Raw genomic sequence first — 26,203 nt, 5'->3', positions numbered from 1 at the left:
TGAAGTAGGGGTTGGTCAGTGCCTCAGCTGCTATTACCCTTTGCTCTGCATCCCAGCAGCACCCTCTTTTCCAGGAGGTGCAGAAATAGACTACACTGGGGGCACCTGGGTGGCTGGGTCGGTTAAGCGTCAGACTCTTGATTTTGGCTCAGGTCATGATCTCAGGGTTCATGAGATGGAGCGCCGCATCAGGCTCTCTGCTGACAATGCAGAGCCTGCTTGGGATTCTGTCTCCCGCACCCCCCTTCCCCTCCCCACTCTCTCTCTCTCTCTCTCAAAATAAATAAATATTAAAAAAAGAGAGAGAGAGAGAGAGAGAGAGAGAGAAATAGAATACACTTGTACAACCAACTGATTTTTGGCAGCGACACTTCTGGAATTCATTGGGGGAAAGAAAAGACTTTTCAACAATGGTGTCAAAACAACTGAATAAAAAAGTGTAGGTAAAATAATGAACAGCACTCATAAGAATTAATTTGAGATGGACTAAAGGGTAAAAGCTAAAACTTACAAACCTTCTGGAAGAAAACCTAGAATATGTACAAATCATGGGGTAATGATTGACAGACTGGGTTTCATTAAAAAATTAGAAAGTTTTCATCAAAACACACCATGAATAAGCAAGCCATATATTATGAGAAAACACAGAACACATATCTCACAGAGCCAGCAGCTAGAACTCAACAGAACTCAATACAAGTGAGTTCTAGAACTCAATACAAGTGAGTTCTAGAACTCAATAATAAGACAATGCAATTTTTTTAAATGGCAAAAAACTTAAACAGATACTTCACAAAATATCTGAATAGCTAATAAGCACGTCAAAAAGTATTCAACATATGCTCACTAAAAAAGCTTTATATAAGAACATCCATAGCAACTTCACTTACAAAAACGCAAGCAGCTTAGGTGTCCATCAAAAGAATGGAAAACAAACTATAATGTACTTATTCAACAGATATATCATAAAAAAGAATAAACTACTGATACAGTGGTATAAAATGGATGTCATAAAATTACACTGAGTGAAAGTCAGACTCCAAAAATCTATGATTCTATTACATGAAATTCTAGAAAAGGTGAAACTAACCTATGAGAGTAAGCTGACCAGTTTTTGATTCACTGGCGATGGGAAAACTGATTGGGAAGGAGACCAAGGAAACTTTCTTGGGTAATGAAAATGTTCTATAGCTTGATGAGGGTGGTGGTTACACAGGTAGATAGACTCATCATTAACTCACTGACTTATACAATATCTATGCAGTTCACTGTTTGAAAATTTTACTTCAGTGAAAATGTAAAAGCATGCAGTTAATATTTTAGAGGAAAAAGGACTAAACGTTTGCATAATTAATAAAAATACGCTATTTTCTAGGAAAAAAATAGTTATGGTAGGTTAGACAATTCCTTTTCCCCTCAGAAATGGATAGAAGACACTCAGAGGAACATTAGACAGATTCAGGAAACCAGTTCTAGTCCTGCAGGAGTTTCTAGAGTAAGGCTATGCATAAGCTTTTATTTTCTAGACATCCCATCTGTAAAATGGGCATATGATCTTGTTTACCTCCCAAGAAAGTCACATAGCTTAGTAAACTAAAACTTGTCACAGTCTTAAGATCACCCTGGAATAAAAAGGCTAAAAAATTCAGTATTTTACATTCAATATTTTACTAAGACTTCTTCCAGGCTAGAATTAAACTAGTGAGTATAATTGCCACTGGCAAGATACGCTCTGTCCCCATGCAACATTCGGAAAGGTAGCCTCACTGCTGAACCAGAGGCAGAGAATTTTGCGTTGGAGTACTTTAATACGTTTTTATATTGCATATAAAGCACATAAGCATAAACCAGTAAGATGCCTTGCTGAAAACTACCTTCTTTGTGAAAGCAGGCTGTAATTCTGAACAAGTTTTCAATTTTCACAGTGCTGCTAGGGTAAAACATTTTAAAGAGTTTAATTTTTTACAATGGATTCAATGACATAGGATTATCTAACAAAGTAATGGCTAATCAATAGAAGGTTTAGTTGTCAGGTGAAACATATAACACACTAAAAGGGATTGATTGCCAGACTTCTCCTTATTTACTAGAAGGTATATATTTAAAATGACACAAACTTGTTACCAGGCTGCATTCTTTTAACCTTGCAAAAAGCTGCTTAAGAAATCTGTTCAGCAGCCCTATAGCAAAACAAGATACGGTATAATGAAAATGGGCAGCGATTGGGGGGCAGTACAGGGGGGTACAGGGAGGGGGGAGACGGGGATCTTCAGATATATGGTAACATCAAATCAAGTTCCCAGCAAGAATATGGGATAGAAAAAGCAAACTACAAGGCAACATCTAGGGAAGCTGGGACTGGGCTTTAAAAATGCCATGCTGATGCTACCCAATCTCATTCAGTGGATGCAATTCTCTACCTGATCTCCTCCCAAAGTACTCTTAGGGCAGATTTTTAAAAGACTCATACAAAAGGGCACAATAGGCTCCCCTCACCATTTTTTTTTTTTTAATGGTACATCCACATTAAGCACTGAACACAAAATGAATTGGTCCATATGGGCTTCGACCAGCATATAAGCTGTTTCCTTTATAATTTATTCACAACATCTCAAGTCTCTATATGAAAATACACTTTTTATGGTCATTGCAACCCAGGAGTTCAATAATACTTTTTCTACTAAGTCAGTGATTACACAATTTATCAAAGAATGATTACCCTGAAATAAACATAAAACAAAACACCAACCCCCTATACAGTCTTCCTTCCTCAAAGTAATTTTAAGAAAGCCGGTTATTAAATTGCTTCTTTTGGAAGAAGGGTTTTTGTAGCTAGACACAAATTGCCGAACCATGTTTTTAAAAAAAGTTATTAGACTCTGAAGGATTCAGCCGAAGTGGGAAGTTAAATAAACAAATCACTTCATCAGACTTGGAAAGATCACTTTTGTCTTACTTAAGAGACCTACATTAATTACCTTTAAGATCTTTTACATGGACTATTTAAAATAAGTACAATTTATTTATTTATTTCAAATGAGGTGCTTCTTCCAAAGTATTAAATAATGTCTACAAATGCAAAAGCATTTTTATAAATAGGTAATTAAAACAGATGACTAAAATTAAGTCAAGCTGCAAAACATTACCCAGGATGCACTGTGATTTTTTTTTTTTTTTTTTAATAAACATCTCACGCAATATTTTTCCATCCAAAGCCCAAAGCACTTCAGGGGGTAAAAAAGAGGTAGGAAGTTTCATAGGGAAAAAAAAAAGCACACATATATAATGAAATAACGCCAAACTCCAAACTAAAGTATTTACAAGATAGTCCCTTAAGCATAGTTTGTCATATTGCAATTACACCTTGCCTACTGCCAAGTCAAAGTGCTTACTATTGCCACTAGAGGGAGAAGTGTCTTAACACAAAGCAACAGCAGATAGGGAATGGGTTTTCTTGAGCAATTATCAGAACAAAGCTCCCCTGGCTGTGTGTACCTTCTAATTACTCAATACAATTAAAATGACTAACCTAAAACAAATAGAAAAAAAACTTGCCTGGCTAATATCTGGGACTTCATTAAACCTTCTCTCCTCATCAATCAAATCAGAAAGAAGGGAATGCCATCATATACAAACATTATAGAGCTATTAAAGGAAGTAAACTCAGTGAGGTTTTTTTTTTTGGTTTTGTTTTTTTTTTTTTTTTTAAGGAAGAAAAGAAGTGGCTCTCTTGGAAAAAAGAAATGTCGTGGTATTTACCCATCTGGATGCTGCTTGAAAACAAATTGTCCTCCAAAGAGCAGAAATACAGTATGTTTTCTCTCAGTTCACTGGTTTATGAATGACTTTTTGTTGTTGTTGTTGTTTTGTTAATACACAATATAATGTCATTTTCTGTGTCAGTGACGTGCTTTTTTCTTCCTACTCATCCAACTGTATAAAGGAGCTGTGCCAGTTAGACCCCCATGCTTATACGGGGCTGTTTAAGATCTTTACTGCTGTGTTTTATGGATCTACTCCAAGGTACTGTTCAGAACAACATAGGAATTTGGGGGCACAGGGATAGGAAAGGAAAACAGCTACTTATTCCTTCCAAAAGGCTTATGTAGTTCCTTTATAAGGCCCAGTCATTAACAGAAGATGACAACACAGTCATTTTTCTTTCAGCTGACAATTGTGACATTTTTCCAGCAGCGTGCAAGGTGTTGAAAACCTGGCAGCTGTTACCTCCTGGGATGAAGATACTTTTTTATCCTCCCTTGACAGTTTAACTCAGTGGGTCAGCACCTTTAAAAGACTGCAAAGTATCCTTGAAGAGGATGGAAGCTTGAATTACTGCTCCCTCCCTAATCAATGTAAACCCTCACTGCAGGTGAAGTCTCCATCTATAGAGGTGCATGGGGGAGGAAAATGTAATGCCCTGAGCCAGATGGTTTTTATCTTGTTTTTAAAGAATAAAGGAACAAGCTAACAAGGGAGACAGCTACTTTGTTAGCTTCTTGGCCTCTCTCATGGCTTTGCATCCCCAGGGTTCCAGCTACACAAGAGAAAGAATACAGAAAAACGTAAACACTTAAAGAAATATAACTAGAGGGCTGGCATCATGCTGCTTTCAAAGAGTTGAGAGAGTTCTACTCAATGCTTTATTTATCACTGCCCACGTTCTCAGGATGGTAAGTGGACACATACACAAAGGGAATGGGGGATGGGGGAAGGATTAGACAGAGGTCACAATTTACTCAATTACATAGAAAGGCAGGGCTGACAGATCCTATTAGCACCAATGTGAAGCAAAGGAGTTGCATGTTGTAAGGCTACATTTTCAAAAAGTAATGAGCACTTTCATGTATCCTCCCAGGCCTTTGCCCTTGTTTGCAGATATGAATAAAAGCTATGAAAACAGTTGCTATGGTTTCTTTGACTTCACATTTTAGGAATAAAAGTAGAAAGAAAATTGTAGCCACTTTGTACATTCTTTAAATAAAAGTTCACACTTCACTTAATGTGGATAGAAGAGATTATTCTGAAATTCAGAAAATTAAAAGAATACATTACCTTTCTTTCCCCACCAACTTTCCTGCCTTCTGATATGGAATGGAAAAGCAGGTATACAAAATGGCTTAGTGACACAGGGACTAGTGTCTCCTGACTTTCTCCCTCAGTATTTTCTTTTTCTACTAATGTCTTTGTTAGGTTTTGGAATTACGGTAATGGTGGCCTCAGAATACAAGTCCGGAAGTGTTCCTGCCTTCTCTATTTTCTGAGTTTGCACAGGAGTGGGTTATTTATTCTGTAATATTTCATAGAATTCACCAGTGAAACCATATGGGGGCCTTTTGATAATCTGATTTCTTTAATAGACATCAGGCTATTCAAATTTGGTTTCACCTTGCATTGGTTTAAGTTTTATTTTTCAAGGAATTAGTCCATTTCATCTAAGTTGCCAAAGCTGTGGTTTAAAGTTGTTTATAATATTCCCTCATTATCCTTTAAATGTCTGTAAGAATTGTAGTGATAACCTTTCTTTTAGCTCCTCCAGTGATTAAGTAACTCAAAGTTACCACACAGTAGTCACAGTCTATCAACACCTGTGAAACTGTACTTTAGAACAATATATGTAAACTATAAAATCAGTTTAAAACACTACTATGTAACCAAGCATTTAAAAATAAAAAGTGAAAGAGTTCCTGAAATCCCATTAGAAATATCTGTAAAAGAATCTCAAGGGATTGGCCTAGATGATGCAAATCCTACCTACATCAACACTAGGGAAAAGGCAGCTTTGACATCTTTTTATCTATATAGCTTGACTAAAGTGGGGAGGGGGAGCAAATGGCACTTCGTTATTGTCATGCAACAGAGAAAAGGGGGAGTTTAAACAGCTTATATATTATGTCCTACATTAAAAAAATCAGCAGTGGGGTAATCAAGTTCAGGGCAGTCCCGGACAGCTGCCCTGTGACCCGCTTCTATTGACCCCTGCTATTCATCACTCTTCCCTAAGATTGAGAGGGCAAGCTCCTAGGGAGTGACCACCACAATAGACAGACACAAGCCAACAGTAATCTGGTTCGAGCAAAAAACCAGATGGCACTGCAATAAATTTACAAATCTGCATTCATGGGGCTGTTAAAACACCCAGAAGCTAAAAGATTCAGAGGGCCCCAAGAGGATCTCCTACTTCCCAGTTTCTAAAGGCCATTTCTCTTTCCAAGAACACTGAGTTCATGCTCTTCATAAAGAGAATAGAGAAAAAACCCTTTACAAAGAGAGGAGGGGGAAAAAAAACCTCATGACCTAATTAATCTCCAGAGCTTGGATCTCAACACTGAATGGCAGATATTAGAAAAACCATTGTGGAGCAATAGGAGGAAAAACAAAAACAAAAACAAGACAGTTGTTATATTAGAGTGGAGAGGGTGAAGCAAACCTGCTAAAAAGCAATGAAAAAGCCACATCAAATCTCTTTCAAATACTGCACACGACAGATCTTGCAAGTAGAAAATGATTCAATAATGTATGCATTTATTTTTAAAATGAATCAGATTAGTCCCATGTGTGACCTGCTGGTCCATCTGTATGTGCTGGACTTAATAGGCACGATTCTCTCTCTTGCTTCAGTTTGAAGTATGAGAGAGATAAATTTAGTTTAATTTTCAACAGATCAGCCTATCCATTTTCCAAATGGACCATCTGGATCAGCCTATTAAAATTAATTTATAACTTTGCAGAGTGAAAATTCGTTTGTTAGCTTAAATAAAGTTGCCAAAACTTTTTGTTGTGTCATTGTTTTCTGACAGTTGTTTCTGTATAGTGGGCAGACCGCTTCCACCTCTAAATTTATCTTACTCAATACTGTTCTATTTATTTAGATTTATAGATCAGGTGTTTGTCTCCAAATAGTTAAAGTTGTAACTGCATAATACCAATCACTGATCATTTGGGTTTTTTACAAAGCTTCCTGAATGGATTCAGTTCTACTTACTAGACAATAATTTTTACAAAAAACGAAAGTGCCCATCCCCAAATTTTTAACAGAAAGTAAATAAAAAAATGGACATATCACAGTTTCAAGTACTTTCTCCCTAAATTAACACTGTATACAGGGGCACCTACGTGGCTCAGTTGGTTAAGCGTCTGACTTCGGCTCAGGTCACGATCTCAGAGTTTGTGGTCTCGAGCCCCGTGTCGGGCTCCGTGCTGACAGTTCAGAGTCTGGAACCTGCTTCAGATTCTGTGTCTCCCTCTCTCTCTGCCCCTCCCCTGCTCATGCTCGCTCGTGTTCTCTCACTCTCAAAACTAAAATAAACATTAACAAAACCCAAACACTATACAAACCGGAATAAGAAGGCAGAAGTAGAAACACTTGGGCAACATTGAGATCTCGGTTTTAACTCACTGACTGGCTAATAAGCAGGTCCTCTAGTCTCTCTAAGCCTCCATTTTCTTCATCTATAAATCAGAGACCCTATCTAGAAACTTTGCAGGGGGATTGTGAAGATGGAATGAAACAAGTAGCAGGGTTATGGTGGGCACTCAACAAATATTAGACCTCTTCTCCTTTTTCCTAGAATAATGCCATAATGCAAGTAAATTAAAATTATTTTTACTACTGCTCGTTCTCATCTTATCCAACTATATATTAAAAGTTAATAGGTGGTATGCCTATTCTCTGGCAACACTGTAAGAACTTGTTTTTGTTGCTAGTGGGAGACAGAAGATGTTAGAGGTTGTTGCTACAGGCAGTGAGAAGAAGAAATTTTTTGATGAAATGTTTTTGGACATTTTAATCCCCAAAAAAGTTTTTTTTAACGTTTATTTACTTTTGAGAGACAGAGACTGACAGAGTGCAAGCAGGGGAGGGGCAGAGAGAGAGAGAGGGAGACACAGAATCTGACGCAGACTCCAGGCTCTGAGGTGTCAGCACAGAGCCTGATGAGGGGCTCCAACTCACAAACTGTGAGATCGTGACCTGAGCTGAAGTTGGTCACCCAAGTGGCCCAGGACATTTTAATTTTAAAAAAGAGAGCACCAAGGAATTAACTTTCAAAGTAAAATGTGTTACCTTTGGGGATTGGGAACACAGTAAGCAGTAAGTTTTTTTAGGTTATCAATAACAGTCTTTACTTTTAGAAAAGGTAAATATCACTCAGACTAAAAGGAGCTAACTTCTCTAGAGGCAGATCCCTTTTGATTGTTAATTTTTTTTTAATGTATTAAGAATCTCAGTAGGAAAGTAAGATTTAAAGCCAACTATTCTACTATCTGCACTTAAGAAGCAATTCAAGTTATTTTTCCTGAATAAGAAAACTTTTATTTGATGTTGTTTTCACTACACATAAGCAATCGATCTGTCCTGTACTTGTACACCTAGGATATTTTTAAATGATTGGGAAAACAATGTTACCTGATTGAAATTGATGGCTATAGCCAGACCAACTTCAAAGTACTCTTAATTTAAGCTCTAATGCTTAATGAATGGCAAATTGAGGGTTTCCTGTCTTTTGTTTTGTTGTTGGTAGCTTTTTACTTTAAGACAGACTGAATTTCATACCTGTCTAAGTGAATTCTTCTCTGGTATTATCTTCCTAGGGGGTTCGCCATTATTACAGTCTTCTCTCTCTGAGGAATTCTGTGAAAGAAAGTAAGCTTTAATTCAGTTCTCATTATCTTCAATCTTATTCTGTGGGGGTAACTGAATTACATTTCTAATTCTGTAAGCTAGAATACCATGTATATTTATGCATTTATTCATTTGAAGATTTATATACATATAGACATACACTTATGTAAAGGAAAACATATGCCCATGTATATAAATAAATGTAAGTAGGGACGTAGGTGGAAAGTATTTCATTTATATTTAAGCACTGCCCAGCAGATCACATTCATCAGATATCTAGTTTATTGCTCCTTGAAAATGCAGGTTGGCATTGGACATGAGAAAGTTCCAGTTTATGCTTAGCTGATAACAACTTAAAGCATGATTATTACCTTCTCTTTAAATAATTAGTTTTGAACTATAGTAAATGTTTGGTCACTACAAATTCTCAAAGTATGGATCCTAAAAAAAGAGTTCTTTCTCTTCTTCTTCTCAGATTTGATTTTCTTTTATTAAAAATAACATAGTACTTAGCTCAAAACAACATCATTTCATCAACGCTTTAGGATTAGAGTCCATTCTTGCCACTATCATCTCAAATAGCAGCTAGGAGGCCATAAATGTCAATGGGATTTTTAAATACTTAAGAAGAGGAGGAAAAACAACAATCCAATTGAAAGCAAGTTCAGAATTCTAAATATCAACAGAATTATAAAGCGGCAACACACAGAATGGGAGAAAATATTTGCAAATCATGTATCTGATAAAGGATTAATATCTAGAATATGTAAAGAAGTTGTCAACTAACCAAACAAAAAACCACAAACAACCCAATTCAAAAATGCACAAAGGACTTGGCTAGACATTTCTCTAAAGAAGTTACAAACGGCCAATCAGCACATAAAAAGATGACCAACATCACTAATCATATTTCAGAATGTAAATCAAAAAGTGTAAGTAGATACCACATCACATTCATCAAGAAGGCGACTATAAAAAAGACAAACTCCAAAATATATATTGGCAAGGTTGCTGAGAAATTGGAACTCTTATGCACTGTTAGTATGAATGTAGAAACAGCTGCTGTGGAAAACAGTATGGTGGTTCCTCAAAAATTAAAAATAGAATTATCATATGATCCAACAATTCCACTTCTGGTATATACTCAAAAGAGTAGAAAGCAGAGTCTCAAGGAGGTATGTGCACGTTCATGTTCATAGCAGCATTACCCACAATAGCTAAAAGGTGGAAGCAATCCAAGTGTCCACTGACTGATGGAAGGGATAAATAAAATGTGGTGTATACATCAAAGGAACAGGGTTCAGCCTCAAAAAGGAAGGAAAATGATACAGGCTACAACATGGACAAACCTTGAGAACATTATGCTAAGTGACATAAGTCAGTCACAAAAAGATAAACACTGTATGATTCCACATATATGAGATACTCAGAGTAGTCAAAATCATACAGAAAGTGGATGGTGATTGCCAGGGACTGGGAGAAGGGGGGAATGGGGAATTATTGTTTAATGGGTATAGAATTTCAGTTTTACAAGATGGAGAATTATGGAGACAGATGGGGGTGATGGTTGCAAAACATTATGAATGTATTTAACACCACTAAAAAATGGTTAAGATGATTAATTTTGTTATATATTTTTACCACAATACAAAATAATAGAAAAAAAAATCTGGTAATCAACACATGTAAGTCACTATCTGCAAGGCAAAATACAGAAACTCCGAATACATATTTTTGGGTACTATTTTCCACAACTACATTTATAGTGTTAATATTTTAATATTTGCAAGTTTAAAATACTCATTACATATATCCAACACAGTCTAACTGGGGAGCTACTTTATTTTTAGATCCAGGAATTGTTTCCAAACATGAGTTGATCTGAAAATTTTCATACAAGTATGAAGTTATTAGTAGAGTATAGGATCATAACTGTACTTTAAACTTAGGTGTACCTTTTTTGGTTTGTATCAAATATTGTATTTTAAAATATATTAAAGGACAAGCAGCATATATATAGTGTCATTTTAGGGCCTTTGCACCTCTGTGGCTACAATCTGTGGGCCCTGTGCATTACCTGTAGTTGGGTGACAGACTACTACTGTAAGGTGTTCCTTTTGGGCAGAAATCTCTTATGAGATTTAACTTGATATTTTATATTTGTGATGAACACTTGAAGGTAATGGTCCCCAAAATTAAGACAAAAAAGAAAAAAATATGCTTTGCTATAAGCAAGGGACAGAGAGACTCAGTAACTTCAGAATTGTCTTTTCTCCGCATTTTGAAAAAAAAGTAATTTAGTCTACCTACAAAACAGAGAGATAAAGCTGAATTAATGACTATAAAGCATTCCAAACAAGGAAACTAGCAATATATGCCACTGTAAGATAAGCAAAGGAGGGGAAAGGCCAACATTAAACCCGTAAGATCAACTTGAGTATTTAACTTAAAAAAAAAAAAAAAAAAAAAAGGAAGTATAGGGGCGCCTAGGTGGCTTAGTCAGTTAAGTGTCTGACTCTTGGTTTTGGCTCAGGTCATGATTCATGGTTTGTGTGGTTGAGCCCTGTGTCGGGCTCTGTGCTGACAGTACAGAGCCTGCTTGGGATATTCTCTCTCCCTCTCTGCCCCTCCCCAGCTCTTGTTCTCTAGCTCTTTCACAAAGTAAATAAATAAACGTTAAACAAAATAAAAAATAAAGCATAAATCAAAGTTTTAAATGCTAAAATTAAAAAATTAAATGTTTTACAGAATACAAACTTAAGGCAGTATTCAATTATAAACTTACAATTTCCAAGTAACTATTCCCCAGACCATGAAGTTCCACCCTCCCTTAAATGAAGTACCATTTATAATCAAAACTGGTTTAATTCAATGTAAATTCCTATATTTGAACGTTAATTATGTTTTGTAAAAATGTCATCATAATAAACTGGAAGCCTAGTTATGTTTTGGTCAAAGTTTATTATAGTAAAGTCACCATAAAGCACATTTTTACTGTATACGTACAGGAAGTGAAACAAAATTGATGGTAAACTCTCTATATACTAAATTACATTGTGAAAACAGTAATGTGAACCTAATGAGCGGCAACTACCTAGCCCATATCCACAATTTTCTTCCTCTTGACTCTCTTAATCTGATTTATCTCTACCTCACAGTAGAGAGATCTGATAGACGCTACCTTAACATTATGTGCCTCTTGATATGATGTACTGAGAAGAACACATTATTACTTCTGAGGTAACCTTGCCAAAAATATCTAAGCTCAATCTGATCACAGAAAATATCAGACTAACCCAAATTGAGGGATTGAGTAATTTTTAAAAATTACTAGTATTGTACTAACAAAAAATGTCACAGTCATGAAATACAAAGAAAGACTAAGGATCTGTTTCAGGTGAAAGGAAACTAAAGAGACATGACAAATGAATGCAACTTGTGCTCTGAGATCACTGGGGTGGGGGTAAAATTGATGGTAAACTCCTCTGTATAGACTTATATAGTGACAACAGTGATCTGCATCTAACAGAATGAGTAGTGCCTACCTAGACCACACCCACAATTTTCTTCCTCCTGACCCCTCTACTGCATTTGATTTTGATGGTTAAGTACTGAGTATTGTGACATAATGGTATAAAAAACATTATTGGAACAATTAGAAAAATTTGAATAAGGTCTACAGATGAGCTAATAACATTGTATTGGTGTTAATATCCTGATTGTTTCCTCACTTTTAAAATTTACATACAGAAAAATTCACTTGTTGGGGCGCCTGGGTGGCACAGTCGGTTAAGCGTCCGACTTCAGCCAGGTCACGATCTCGCGGTCCGGGAGTTCGAGCCCCGCGTCAGGCTCTGGGCTGATGGCTCAGAGCCTGGAGCCTGTTTCCGATTCTGTGTCTCCCTCTCTCTCTCTCTGCCCCTCCCCCCTTCATGCTCTGTCTCTCTCTGTCCCAAAAATAAATAAGCGTTGAAAAAAAAATAATAAATTAAAAAAAAATTCACTTGTTTTGGTGTTTAGTTATACGAGTTTGACAAAAAACATACTGTTATGTAACTACCACCGCACTCAAGATGTATCATTTCCCAAATTCTCTTGCACTGCCCTTATCCAGTGAGCCCCTTTCTCTAGTAATCACAGATTCTTTTTTTGTCTCAATAATTTTATCTTTTCCAAATATCACAAAATGGAATCATATACTATGTAATTTTTTGAGCCTTTACCCACTTGGCTTAATACATCTTGTTGAATAGACAGTAGTTCTTTCCTTTTTACTGTCAAGTAGTATCACTGTATGGATGCTCCACAGTTTCTTTATACATTGTTTCCTGATTTTGATAATTTGTACTGTGATTATTTGAAAGAATATCCTTGTTTTTTGGAACATACAATGAAACACTTATGTTGGAAAAAGGACATTATATCTGTAACTAACTTTCAAAAGGTTCAGAAAAAATAATAAGTAAATGAATGTGAGCACATGTTTCCATATAAACAGAGATAAAGCAAATGTGGCAACATGTTAATATGTGGAGAATATGTGTGAAGAGTATAAGGGGACTCTTTTCACTATTCTTTCAACTGTTCTGTAATTCTGAAATCATGTGAAAATAAAAAATAACAAGTAAAACTGATGAAACCTAGAGGAAAATATGTTTAAAAATGGAAAGATGGGGCTCAGCTGGTTAAGCGTCTGACTCTTGATTTCGGCTCAGGTCATGATCTCATGGTTCGTGAGTTTGAGCCCGGCACTGGGCTCTGCGCTGACAGCACGGCACCTGCTTGGGATTCTCATTCTCTCTCTCTCTCTCTCTCTCTCTCTCGCTCTCGCTCTCGCTCTCGCTCTCTCTCTCTGCCCCTCCCAACTTGCTCTCTCTCTCTCTCAAAATAAATGAACTTAAAAAAAATGGAAAGGTAGAAGTCAGATAAGTGAAAAATAAATTTTGGGGGAAAAATTCCCTCAAATATAAATAAAAGTTACATTCTACCACTTAACCCTGAGCCAACTAGAAGAATCTGACTGCCTATTACAGCTCATTCACAATACTCAGATTAAACATTTCATTATAGTAAACACATTTGCAGAATGTATTTGTAGTCCTGGAGCAATAATATGGTATAAATAGTAGCAGTATATTAAAATATTTCTAAAATATTTCATTACCTTTCATAAATTTATTACCTTTAATTCAAATATTTCTCACTTAAGCCCAGAAGCCCCTGGGTGGCTCAGTAGGTTAAGCATCTGACTCTTGATTTCGGCTCAGGTCATGATCTCACAATTCCTGAGCTCAAGCCAAGCATTAGGCTCTGTGCTGACAGCATAGAGCCTGCTTTGGATTCTCTTTCTCCCGCTCTCTCTGCCCGCCCCACCCTCATGCCTGCACCCCCTCTCTTAGTCCAGCACTTACTAGTTTAGAATTGTAACTTCAAACTGGAAGCATTTGGGTTGTAACACCTATACACATACTCACAGATGTTTGGGTAGGAAAAAGTCAATAAAGTGAAATAATGCTAAAGCCTGTGCATTAGATCTCAGGGATGTATTTTGGATAAAATGTGTCCAGGAGTAACCTCGAGGTGAATAAAAAAGAAAAAGAAATCATCTCAAAGAAAGTATTCAGGTGATAAATTTAAATAACCTGTCTCAAAATCAACATATCCAAATTTAAGGCACTCTTTTACCATTCTTACCCATCTTAGGCCACCTCCTTCTCTCCCAACTTTTCTTTCCACCTCAAACTTAAATCCTCAGTCAATTTTTACTCATCCCTCCCCCCGACTTTTTTTTTCGTTGAATGTATCTAACCAATTTCAGGTTTTCAATTTTTCCTTTGAATCATCTCTTTTAATAGATCTAACCCTTGGTTTGTATTTCCAGTCTCTACTCTAGGCCACCACCAATGCTATTACTATTGAGACAGCCTTCTGACACACTTACCAAAACCCTTATCTAAACCATTCTATACACTACTGTCAAAACCATCGTTCTAAAAAGACTTACCTCATCTCACCCCACACCTTGCTCAAACACCTTTTATAGCTCTCTGTCACCTTCAGGATTAAGTCCAAACCTCTTAGTATAGCATCCACAATCTGGACAATTTACCTTTCCATCAGTCTCTGGAACCATTTACATGACATTATTTACCATTCTCCAAAGTATGAAAAGCACTCTCTCATCCCTGTGCTTTTGCTAATTCTATTCCCTCAGTGTGTAATAGACTCCTTTCCTGATCTCTCCATCATCAAAATCCTGATTCAAGGATCAACTAAAACGATACTTTGTCAGGGAAGCCTACACTTATCCCCTCCTCCACCTACACCACACTTACCCCAGATGGAACTGATTACTCTGAATTAGCACTTTATTTCTATTTTGGCACTTCTACTTTATATCTCTCTATATTATATCTCTCTGTGAACAAGCTTCCCACCCCTACTCCCCACTGTAAGATTCCTTCTGAGCAGGGGCAGTTTCTTTTTCATCTGCATTTTCCAGTGGCTCAGCACAAAGTTTGAGAACATAATATGAGCTTTTAAGCGTTTGCTGGATTGAATGCTATTGCCAGATTAATCTTTCTTAAACACTACTAATTTCATGGTGGTCTTTTTTCCTTAAAAACGTTCAGTAGCCCTTTGTATCTATGGAATCAAATATTAAGTTCTAGGCCTGATTTTCAAGATCTTCCAGAATTTTCTGCCACATTACACCAAGTTATTTCCCTCAACATACATTTTCTGCCCTAGTCAAGCAAGTCTCTTCACAGTCTTATAAACAAGTGATATGACCTCAACATTTTCAGGCTGGAAGGATCCTTAATTTTAATGTCATTCATTCAACAATTATAAACACAAGAAAATTATTTAATCTATTCAAGTCCTACCCATTCTTGAAATGAGTTTCAACTGTCGAATTCTCTAAGAAACCATACAGCTATTCCATCTTTCCCTACTGGAAATTCCTTAACATTTTTATCTTGGTCCACACAGTTGGGCACTTAATTAGGTAAATGTCTGCATGTTACTCTCAGCTACCCAATAACATTGAAAGCTTACTGGGTAAAGTCTTTGTGGCTCCGTGTACTTCCCAACACATTACATAATATACAGATAAGTGCTTAATAAATAATCAAAGCCCTATACCCACATTGTCCAGCTAGCTTTAAAAAAGATTTTCAGGGGTGCCTGGGTGGCGCAGTCGGTTAAGCGTCCGACTTCAGCCAGGTCACGATCTCGCGGTCCGTGAGTTCGAGCCCCGCGTCAGGCTCTGGGCTGATGGCTCGGAGCCTGGAGCCTGTTTCCGATTCTGTGTCTCCCTCTCTCTCTGCCCCTCCCCCGTTCATGCTCTGTCTCTCTCTGTCCCAAAAAATAAAAAATAAAAAAATAAAAAAAAACGTTTAAAAAAGATTTTCAGGGGCGCCTAGGTGTCAGTCAGTTAAGCATCCAACTTCAGCTCTGGTCACGATCTCGCGGTTTGTGGGCTTGAGCCCTGAATCGGGCTCTGTGCTGACAGCTCGAAGCCTGGAGCCTGCTTTGGATTCTGTGTCTCCTTCTCTCTGCCCCTCCCCCACTTGTGCTCTGTCTCTGTCTTTCAAAAATAAAAAAATGTAAAAAAATTTTTAGTAAAAAAAAAAAAGATTTTCAAAGCAGAAAACCTTCAAAGTGATAGCCCAACTACAGTCCTACTCGCCCATCACTAAGGATGTCAGCATGACAATTTAAAGCAGGAGCTAGCAAGTTCCTGCTCTAAATAAAGTTTTTGCAAATAATGTTTTACTGGAACTTAGCCAACTCCACTCATTCATTCACCTTTTATCTATGGCAACTTGCATACATCAATGGCAAAGGTGAATAATCACAATAGAGATCCTACGGCCCAGAAAGCCTCAAATATTTATTGTCTGGTCCTTTACAGTTAAAGTTTGCCAAGCCTTGATTAAGAAGGAAAAGTTCTTCTGTGGATAAGCAAAGCACTCGTGTCCAAAACAAGTAGACGGATTTTGATGACAGCACACAGCAGGTTTACGGCTAGGGCAATATTCTCCACGACCTAGTAAGTGGCTTATTTACTGTTTTCAGTTATCTATTCGAATACACAACTCCTGATGACATGGATAATCAAGAGTTGATTATATAATCAAATGAAAAACTAAACTAATTTACACAGTGATGAAAAGTCAAGCCACTTGTAATGACTTATCATAATCTTTGAATAAGCATCTTGCTCAAGGTTGGATGGTGCAACAGAGCCTGAGTCTGTCTAAATAGACATCTGTTATAAATAAAATAATCACTGCCAACACTAGAAGTAACATTCCCAACCTATGCCACATTTCTTATTGAGAAAATTCAAAGGATTCTGTAACCAGGAAAGTTATATCATTTTAGTGAAGTGGGTAAATTGTGGTGATTTTGACTTTGATTTTGAACTCATTTAAAAAATGGAGTCATTTGAGCATCATCACATAGAATGACAACCACATGAAAGATGAAATCTTGAGACCAATTTCTAATAGCTAGTTGCAAACATCATACAGTGGGCTTGATTGGTAAATTAGTAATTGAATTAATATTTTTCCCATTAACTTAATATATCATTTGGAACTAAGAACAGCCTCCAAATATATATGATTTGCAATTCTCAAAAACAGAAACAATTCTACAAGGTTAAAGGTAATTTAACTACATGGATAAGAACCACTCAAACCCTTTAGCGAAAGGTGACAACCAAAATATGTGTGTGTGTCTCTAAACAAATTTTAATTAATCCTTCCAGGATACATTGGGGAAAACCTAGGTCATTTAAGTTCAGAAGCTGACTGAAGAATCCTATTCAAGGACCAGTTCTAGGGAGGACCTGAAGTGTCCTCATAAGATAATATTCTCTGGCATGTTTTCATGCACACTGCTTCTCCAGCACGTTTATCATTTGACATACTCGATTAAACCACAACCACATCAAAGCCTCCCCATCCTGCTAAACTTCAACAAGATCTTCCAGTTAAAGCTTTCAAGAAGTGGTATTTTCTAGTAATATACCAATCCAAGCACAGTGCTAGGAACCAGATATAATGGAAAGCACTATCAGACAACCAAACACACAGGATTTCCATTAGTACTGTCTTACTTCCTATGAGAGAAATAAAAAAAACTACCAACTAGATTTTTTCCCCTGCGACACTGTCCGGCACTAATTATAAAACACTACAGATGCAGCCTTTCTAAAAATGCAAAGGGATTGTGTATATTTGCAAAGAACAACTATTTTTTATGCTTCCAAATTCTTAATCCTGTTTGGAGCTGTCAGTGGGGGTTAATGGAAGCCTTGGATAGGAGAATTCCAATCTGGTTGGCAGATGGATAGGTTGGTTATAGCTGCATAACTATGTCTTGCCTGCAGGCACAATTCAGAACACTGTTAAAGCAATATAAAGTCTCTGTCAAGCTGAACCATTTGGATCAGTAGCAAGGAGAAATAATAATAAAAAAGAAGTTCATTTCTGGGCCTTGTGCATTTATGCTAGTATGCAGAAACTGATTAATTGTCATAGTGTGCTGGTCTTCTATACTTCAGATTTCTACTTCTGGAGTAGATTTTGCATGCTAATATAATCATTCTCCCTCTTGAGACATTAGCAAATAATCAAATGAAAAACAGGATCATAATTTACTGAGATTCGAGCAATTCTCTATGCAAATTTGACTTGTTATTGCTGCTGCCTCGTTAATCTGAATGCCTTTGACAAACTCCTTTGATTTATGAACTCGTGACAACTCCAATGTGTATATATTTTGCTAGATTGACATTATCATTAAGAGTGGGTGGACTGAGCTCACATGAATGGCTGATTTTATTCGCTGGTGTCTGCTGCTCAACAGCTGAGCATCTCCTCCTCACAAAGCCCCTGAGCGTCAGGCTCTTCCCATCTTCCCATCCATTCATCATCTCGATGTTAATTGGCCCAGGCTTTAAGCAAATTTTCAACACGATTTAAAGGCACGATGACACTGATTACTGACCCTCTGCCATACGGTGCCTATTGATTAACCTGACAGAGATGATGAGCTTGAGGGAAACTAGGTGTGTGGGGACCTCAGGGGGAAAAATATATTGTCTATGCAGGCAAACACTTGTCATTACCTCACAAGCTTGAATTTGCACTGCACACATTCTTAAAACACACTACTGCATTAACACCTACAGCTAACACAGAAAGTGCTTTCTGTATTCAGAGATATTACAGATATGTCCTGTCAAAGCACATGACACATTCAGTATTTAGAAGAACTCCCAGATAGATGGCTGCCTTTCAACCAATTATACTTGTGCTAGCTGATATATGTATTTTAGGTTAAGTTCAAAGAAAGTGTTGGGTGGCTTGGTAGTTCTGTAGGATACCAGAAAATAATTAGAAGAGGAAAACATACTGGGTTTTTAATAAATACAGAAAGGAAGAAAAGGAGTAAGATTGCTATCATTCCACCAATACTATAATCTGCCGTTCTACCACTATTAAAATAAGAGGTACTTCAAAAAAGGAAGAAAACAACAAACTGAATTTACAAATTTGATTTTCTATTCTTTAAATACTGCTACTTTAATTCCAATTGTCAGAGTATTCCTGGCACAGCAATTACCAATAACTGAATATTTTAAAACAAAGCTAAGCATATTTAAGCCTAACAAACATACCCCTTAAATTCTTGCTTACCCATTTTCAACTACTGCTATACTTAGGGAAATTGTGCAGGATATTTGAAGTTAAGCTTCATGAGAAAACTAAATGCTTCATTAATTCGAGGGAAAAAAGTTCCTAATTAATAGTTACTGATCAGGCTCACGCATTAGTAACAAACAAAAGTCTGCTTTACAATACTGCTAGATCTACAAATTTACAAAAGCATGCACACTATGAGGGATCAGACAAACACCATATTTAGATAGGGAAGATTCTTATTTAAAACAAAGCTAACAAAATATGCTCCTGGCCACACACATCACCTTGTTTACTTACGAGTCCTGGGGGGACAGCCAATATACAATTTTAAACACGGAGATTTTGGAGCAGCACTAACAGTTATTTCAAAGCTAAAATAATAGAAAACTGAGCAGCAGCCCAGCTGTAGTCTCTATTACAGTGACACGGGCTGTTAATGTAAGAGATCAAATGTTTTTCAAGTCAAACAGCATTGGTGCCTGTTATACTGGAACATGTAGCTTACTCCCTAAAAGCCTGCCTCCTGCTCTTTTCAGATAAACAAGCTCAACTAAACACTGAGATACTCCGATAAGAAGGATGGAAGCGAGGAGCTGCACCAGGGAGTGACAAGGCAAGGGCAGGAAGGAACAAGCACGCTTTTGTTAACTTTCAAGTTACAGAATACACTGTAATATGGCATTTTAATACTTCACCATTAAATGTACAGCTATAGGAAAAGGATGAATTTCTGCCAATACACATGGGAATTAAAAAAAAAAAAGCTGAAACAGTTACTTGTTTTACACGTTTTGTGAATAGAAGAGCTATCACACAGCAGTCTCAACACAGCTGTGTGACTTAAAGGCTGAACCTCAACTTAAGAATGACCAGGAGTATATAAAAGAGTTTGTAATTATGTTAATATGCTCCACATCAGAAGTAATAGTCTATTTAAACTCTAAAGGTTTTTGATTCTAAAGGCTTGATTTAAAAACAAACCAAAAACTTTACACCTTGACCTTTCCAGCACCTATTTTTTCATTTTATTCTGCTTAACATCCCAATTAGGTCACAAAACTGCATTTACTTGTAACAATGTGGCTTAATATTTTTAAAAATCCCAATAGGCTTACAAGGGGGCATTTATATACTGCTGTAGATTGTTTTTCTTGACAGAACTAAGACAACTATCACTCTCATTCAGGAAAAAAAGGAGTTTCATGCATATGCTTTCACTGTTTAAAATACAATTGACAAAACACGAAGTAGCTAAACAAGCATGGTAAGGTGAACAAAAATTCACCAAAGATTTGGGATAAAAAGACACATGTAATATAAAACCAAACTCACCTACCATGTGAAACAAAAGTGTTTCTAGCTTAATTTACCTCTTTTACCTTTAAATCTACATGGATCTTAAAGAATGGGTGTTGTTGTTTTTTTTTTTTTTTTTCCTTTTCAAGATACTACCTTTTTGATTATGTGTTTAGGGCAGAGCCTTTCATGCCACAATTTTCTTTTCTGCCATATTTACACAATATTTCATCCAGAGATCCTCTGCATATAGTTTTAGGTGAATTAAGAGGCAAACATTTGCTTCTACTAATAAGCACATCTGGTTATTTTTGTAACTCAAAGACATCTGCATTCTGTAGATCTTTTTGATTTCTCAAAATGGGGTTGAGAACTATAGAACCCTTAGGATGTATGCCAAAATCCTTTCTGTCTGCAGATTAGTTATTTCTCTCATCCCTATTCCTGATTTTTTTCTGCTAAATGATTTTCGTCACCTTGGATGTCTTCCCTGTTTTGGTGTTCCCATTTGATTACAATTCAACAATATCATGAAAAAAAATTAAAGGCTTCTTTAAAGTTGATAAACTGTAATATCCCCAATGTCTACCTATTGTGGGGTAAAAATGAAATCCTTCCACGTAAGTAAGTAAATTTCTAAAAACCAGATTGGACTAGGTTAAGATTTGTGTCAGGTATGTATTTCAGTTGTGAACTGTCCCTTATTTAATTACCTTTTTTCTTATTATTATTAAAAAATTACTATTTTGTGGGCTTATTATCCTCTGGACTTTTCCACTAATTATACAAAGTCTTAACGAATTTTCAGGTCTTTAAAATTACAAATATCATCTCCTCTTACATAGACTTATATAGATTTTTGGTTCCCAAGGGTAGAAAAACATGGTCCAACATAGGCCAACATATACTTGAAGGATATGCCTTAAAGAACTGCAATATATCAATAAGAAATAAAAAAAAAAATCACACTTTGTTTTATATCTCTTGCTTTCTTCTTAAAATGCCAAACAGACTAACTACACTCCTTATCCAGGATACTCGGCTTTAAGCTGTAACTTTTGCTTTTACTATAAATTCTGCTTTCTCATTTTCTGCTCATCTCCACCACAGAATTTTTTTAAAAACTACAATAAGGGAAAATATGTTTTTAAACAGAAAACAGCTAATATAATTTATAATGACTATATTCTCATAGGCCTCTAAATAGCCAGATACCAAGGTAGTATTGGCCTAAAGGATTTAAAATTTAAGTGAGAAGTCTTCTATTTCTGAAGGGTCAAAGGTTATAAATAACAATTCATGGCTTCAATTTTTCATTTGTCAATATTACCAAACAACAAAATGAAAATAAAACCAAAACAGATTAACTTCAGAGTTCTACCAGGAGTACTTTAACAAATTTATTTGGAAAGATGGCTAATTTTACCGCCCCAGGAATAAACAACCTTTGTAGGTTGGCTGCTGTTGTTTTAACAATGCTCTTTAAGTATAACAAATTTAAAAACAGTTTCCTTTTTCTCCAGATTTTTTTTTTATGTAACAATGCAAATGGTTTCTACTTAAAGGGTATGTTTGTGTGTTTCTCTAACAAAACTATTTCTCTTAAGCCTATGGTCTTAAATTATTGGAATACTAGAGAATGATTAAATACCTTAAATCTTCCATTTGGTTAAGTATACAGAATTTTGTTTATGCATTCCTGACAAATCCTACAAACAGTTTATGTGTCATTACTTTCTATACCAAAATTGTTCTTAAAGGGTCACAACAAATCTACATTATTTTCTTTTCTCAGAATTACATGAAAAGTCACTACAAATTGAAAAAGTAAGTTTTACTACCATTTGGCAGAAGTAAAGAGCTTTCTTTGCAAATATTAACGATCCTTTGTTGATTAAAGAAAAAACACATGAGAAATATTAATCCAAATGTTCCAGAATTACTCGACCTTGGATCAGCAGCTCATTTTAAAATGGCCTTTTTATTTAATTAAATAATCATGCTAAAAGGATAAAAATTATAATGATTAGCCAATTTAAATGGGACTAGTTTTAATCAATGATTTTTAAAAATCTGTTATTATCATCAATAGTATTTTGTTGTGTTATGGATGAAAAAAAATCGCTTTACTAACTTTAGACCTCCATATTGGATAACTGGTTTGACAGATATCAAACATTAGTTTTAACACGTTAGTACTTGTTCTCACAGCCCAGAACCTGTGAATAGCCTAAGAACCAACTTGGTATTTAGTTTGTTTTGCCACAATTCCCTCTTGTGGAAACCAATGGATCTCTTGCTCCTACAATGAAGGCAATGAAGGAATAGTTGACTTCAAAACCAGTTGCCTATCACTGACTGCTGTACAAAGACATTCTGGGTAGTGGTTGGTAAAGAAAGCATAGCCATTTCTAAATGCCAGTAGTTCCCAGCATCTCTTTTCCTTCTGAGTGGAATGAAGTCTGCAAGCACTGACTGGTGGGTCATTCGACCCACGAGGGCCTGGAAAGGTTTCAAGAATAACAGAGGTCATGTAATTGCCAAAAGAGCATTAGCCACTCAATCATAATGGATAATTAAATGACCTACATGATTCCTGAAATAGCTGCTCTATATTTGGTCTATTACTTGCGTCCCTCAAGATAAGCTACTCGTCTGGTCTGCCTTGACCCGCAAAAGTCCAACCTGCGCCTGAAAACTAGCTGCATGCTTCTATTGCTTTGTAAATCCGCTCCCCCCCCCCACCCCGTGCCTCCAAGTAGTCATGCCCCACACTATGCTTTCAAGAGGACACACATAAAAAAAATCAATCTTGTATCCTTCTCCCTATTGTGCTCTGTGGAATACAAATGACTAAAGCAAAGAAAAAAAATTAGTAAATTCCTGGTTTAGATCTTTAGGGGATAGAAGGAAGAAACATAAGAACCACAAAGAAGGAAAGTCATGATAAAATTTTTTTAAAGTTTTGCTCAGTATGCCTCCAAAGAATTTCACATTTGATTATAAAGCTAGTCAGGGCAGCAAGTCATTAAAACTCCAATTGCCTGGACTGCATTTTTGATGGTGTGTGGCTATTAGAATCTTTCCTGGCCTAGTTTTTTAGTCCATACAGAAAGCAAACTGCCTCTCAACAAAATGAAATATACCGGGAACCAACTGTTTATATAATAGAAGTAACAAAAGGAACAAGAATCTCTATGCCTCACATTTTCATCTTTCTAAATAGTTCAACAATCTTACTACAATATTTGATCAGAAATATAACTGAATAGAAGCCAGCAGCATGAAATGGCAAAAATGTACAGAAGAATATGCTTCTTTAGGAGAAAAGGATCTGTCCATGGCCTTAGAGTAGCTGCATATCAAGCAAACACAACAGAAAAAGGCAAGAGACAAGAAACCAAAGACAACTACACAATAATGGCAAGGAACAAGGCATGTGAGGGACAAAAGAGCTCACATTTAGAATACCTTGGAGGCTAGTAGAATTTTTCCGTTTCCACAGGAAATTATGTAGCTTGAGGCTACTGACTACCCTGATCTCTTACTAGTACATGAATGGCTTATTAAACCTAGAACATATCTGTTTTAGTTAACTTCTGGGCAGGGAGGGGGCTGGGGGGGAAAGAGAACAAAATGTACTTAAATGCTGAATTTTTTCTCCAGGCTGAATGCCTTTCATCCAATAAGACATTCAAAGCAGTGACCCAGCAAATGGATTGAAAAAGCAATCTTCCGTCCCAGTGCCACATTATCATTCCTATTCAGTATTCTCCATGAGATATCTCAATCAGCTGTGTGTAAGTGACAACGCAGCCCATTGCTGGGTTAATTAAACATTTGACTTTAACACCCTCCCCGTCATTAAGCAAATAAAAACAGATAATTCAAACTGCACTTCATCCTCAGGGTACACAACACACATGTCAAAATTAAGAGAGTCCAAGGCCTCTGGGGAATTCTGTTGGGGGCTATAATCAGTTTAAATCTTATCTGGTTTATCAATTATTCTATTGATTAAACCAAACCGGTTATATACAACTCCTCTGCCACATGGGATTGATGTCAGCAGAGCAAGAAAATAACTCCAGGAGGTTCCAAACTGATTTAAAAAGAGACCAACAGACAGACCAATAATAGTCGATTATTACATACCAGTGATCCATATACTGAAAAGTTGATTCTTAGTTTCAGGCGGGTGAAGTGAACTGTTTCCAATCACTATGTCCCCCTACCTTGGAGTTGGCTTGAGTAAATTTATGTCTTGGAAGATCAACATATTTTCTACTGATTTAAACAGAAGCTACCATGCCCAGCAGCTAAAATATTTTATAGATACTAACCCTAAACTGTAACAGAATCTCAAACAAGGAAAACTATTTTTTTCTTATCTTCTTCTTACTTGTCTGCATGTAACCAGGAACATGCAGGGATGAAAGGGGACACGCTTGAAAGTGGATTCTCCTAAAAATATGTAATCGCCCAGCCATTCCGGTATCCTAAAACACCATATTCTTGAAAAAAAGAGAATCTAAGAAAGTACAAAGACCTTACCATAGATACAGAGTCACGGTTCCTCTTACTAATTCCAAAGGTAAACATCTTCAAAGCTATTAATAACAGTGAAAATACTGAGCCGCATCTCAAAAGAAATGTTGATATCTACAATCCCAAAATATTGCATTTCTCCTGGATTTTTTAAAACACAATTTACTCTCCTGCCCCATTCATTGTGTAATATCCTTCAAGTGTCCAGAATGCTTAAAACAAGGCCATGCCCTACTGTATATGAGAAACCTACTACCAAAAGCGGGGGTGGGGGCAGGGGTGGGGGGGGGGAGGCTACTATACACCTGCTATTTGTACACTTGTACCTATACTCTTCAGAAACAAAATTTGTTTACTGCTCTGTTGGCACCGCATGTGCAATCAACCATAATTTAACTTATCTCCTTCAGATTTTTTGTTTTCAGGCAGACTAAGTAAGAAACCTGCATTAGCATGCTGTATTCTACACTCACCACTAGAAATACTGAGGGTGCTATTTGTAATTGTATTCTTTTTAAGAGGTTTGTTCTCTGCAGCTGTTTTCTGCTTGCAGTGTATTTTGTGTAATCAGCACATCATCATAAATACATTGGCTGTTCCCCTGAGGGTAGCTGTCAGTGTTTAATTTACAGAACAACCTGGCCAATGTGAATTTTAACACTACAGCACTATGGCAAGGAGTTACCACACTCTGTGAAAAACAGGTTTCAATGAATTTTTATATGAAGAGCTGGTCCCATGACAATTTAGGTTCTAGAAATAGACTGTTTAAAGAAGCATTTTATACCTTGCATGCAATGGACTCTTTCCCGTTTGTGGCCTTAGAAGAAGCCCTAACTACCAAACCATAAGTGGGCACTACCAACTCTGGAAACAAGGATTGAAAATCTGTGCTCTACCAGCAGAAGGCACTATAATAAATGTTACCCATCTCTTTTTTAAGCTGTATGTAAAACTACCAAAAACAATACTGCTCCCTTGGAAGGTGTCTAAAGGAAGAAGGGAAAGCCATTAA

The 26,203-nt window shown here is 36.6% G+C and overlaps 1 protein-coding gene across 7 annotated transcripts in view; it reads right to left on the bottom strand.

The window, feature by feature from the left end:
• BTRC (beta-transducin repeat containing E3 ubiquitin protein ligase) overlaps nucleotides 1-26,203 on the bottom strand; it is a 181,085-nt gene that overhangs the window by 74,541 nt on the left and 80,341 nt on the right. For 5 of the 7 annotated variants that reach the window (XM_047825442.1, XM_047825446.1, XM_047825448.1 and 2 more), the window contains one exon: nucleotides 8,555-8,632. The exons of the other annotated variants lie outside the window; for them this stretch is intronic. In XM_047825442.1, the coding sequence (XP_047681398.1) occupies nucleotides 8,555-8,632 (78 nt within the window). The remainder of the gene's footprint in view (nucleotides 1-8,554; nucleotides 8,633-26,203) is intronic. 7 annotated transcript variants of the gene reach the window in all.

Source organism: Prionailurus viverrinus, chromosome D2 (genome assembly GCF_022837055.1).
Source record: "Prionailurus viverrinus isolate Anna chromosome D2, UM_Priviv_1.0, whole genome shotgun sequence".
NCBI classification, from domain to species: Eukaryota; Metazoa; Chordata; class Mammalia; order Carnivora; family Felidae; genus Prionailurus; species Prionailurus viverrinus.
Note: the sequence above shows the minus strand (reverse complement) of the source record. Positions and strands in the feature narration are given on the sequence as shown.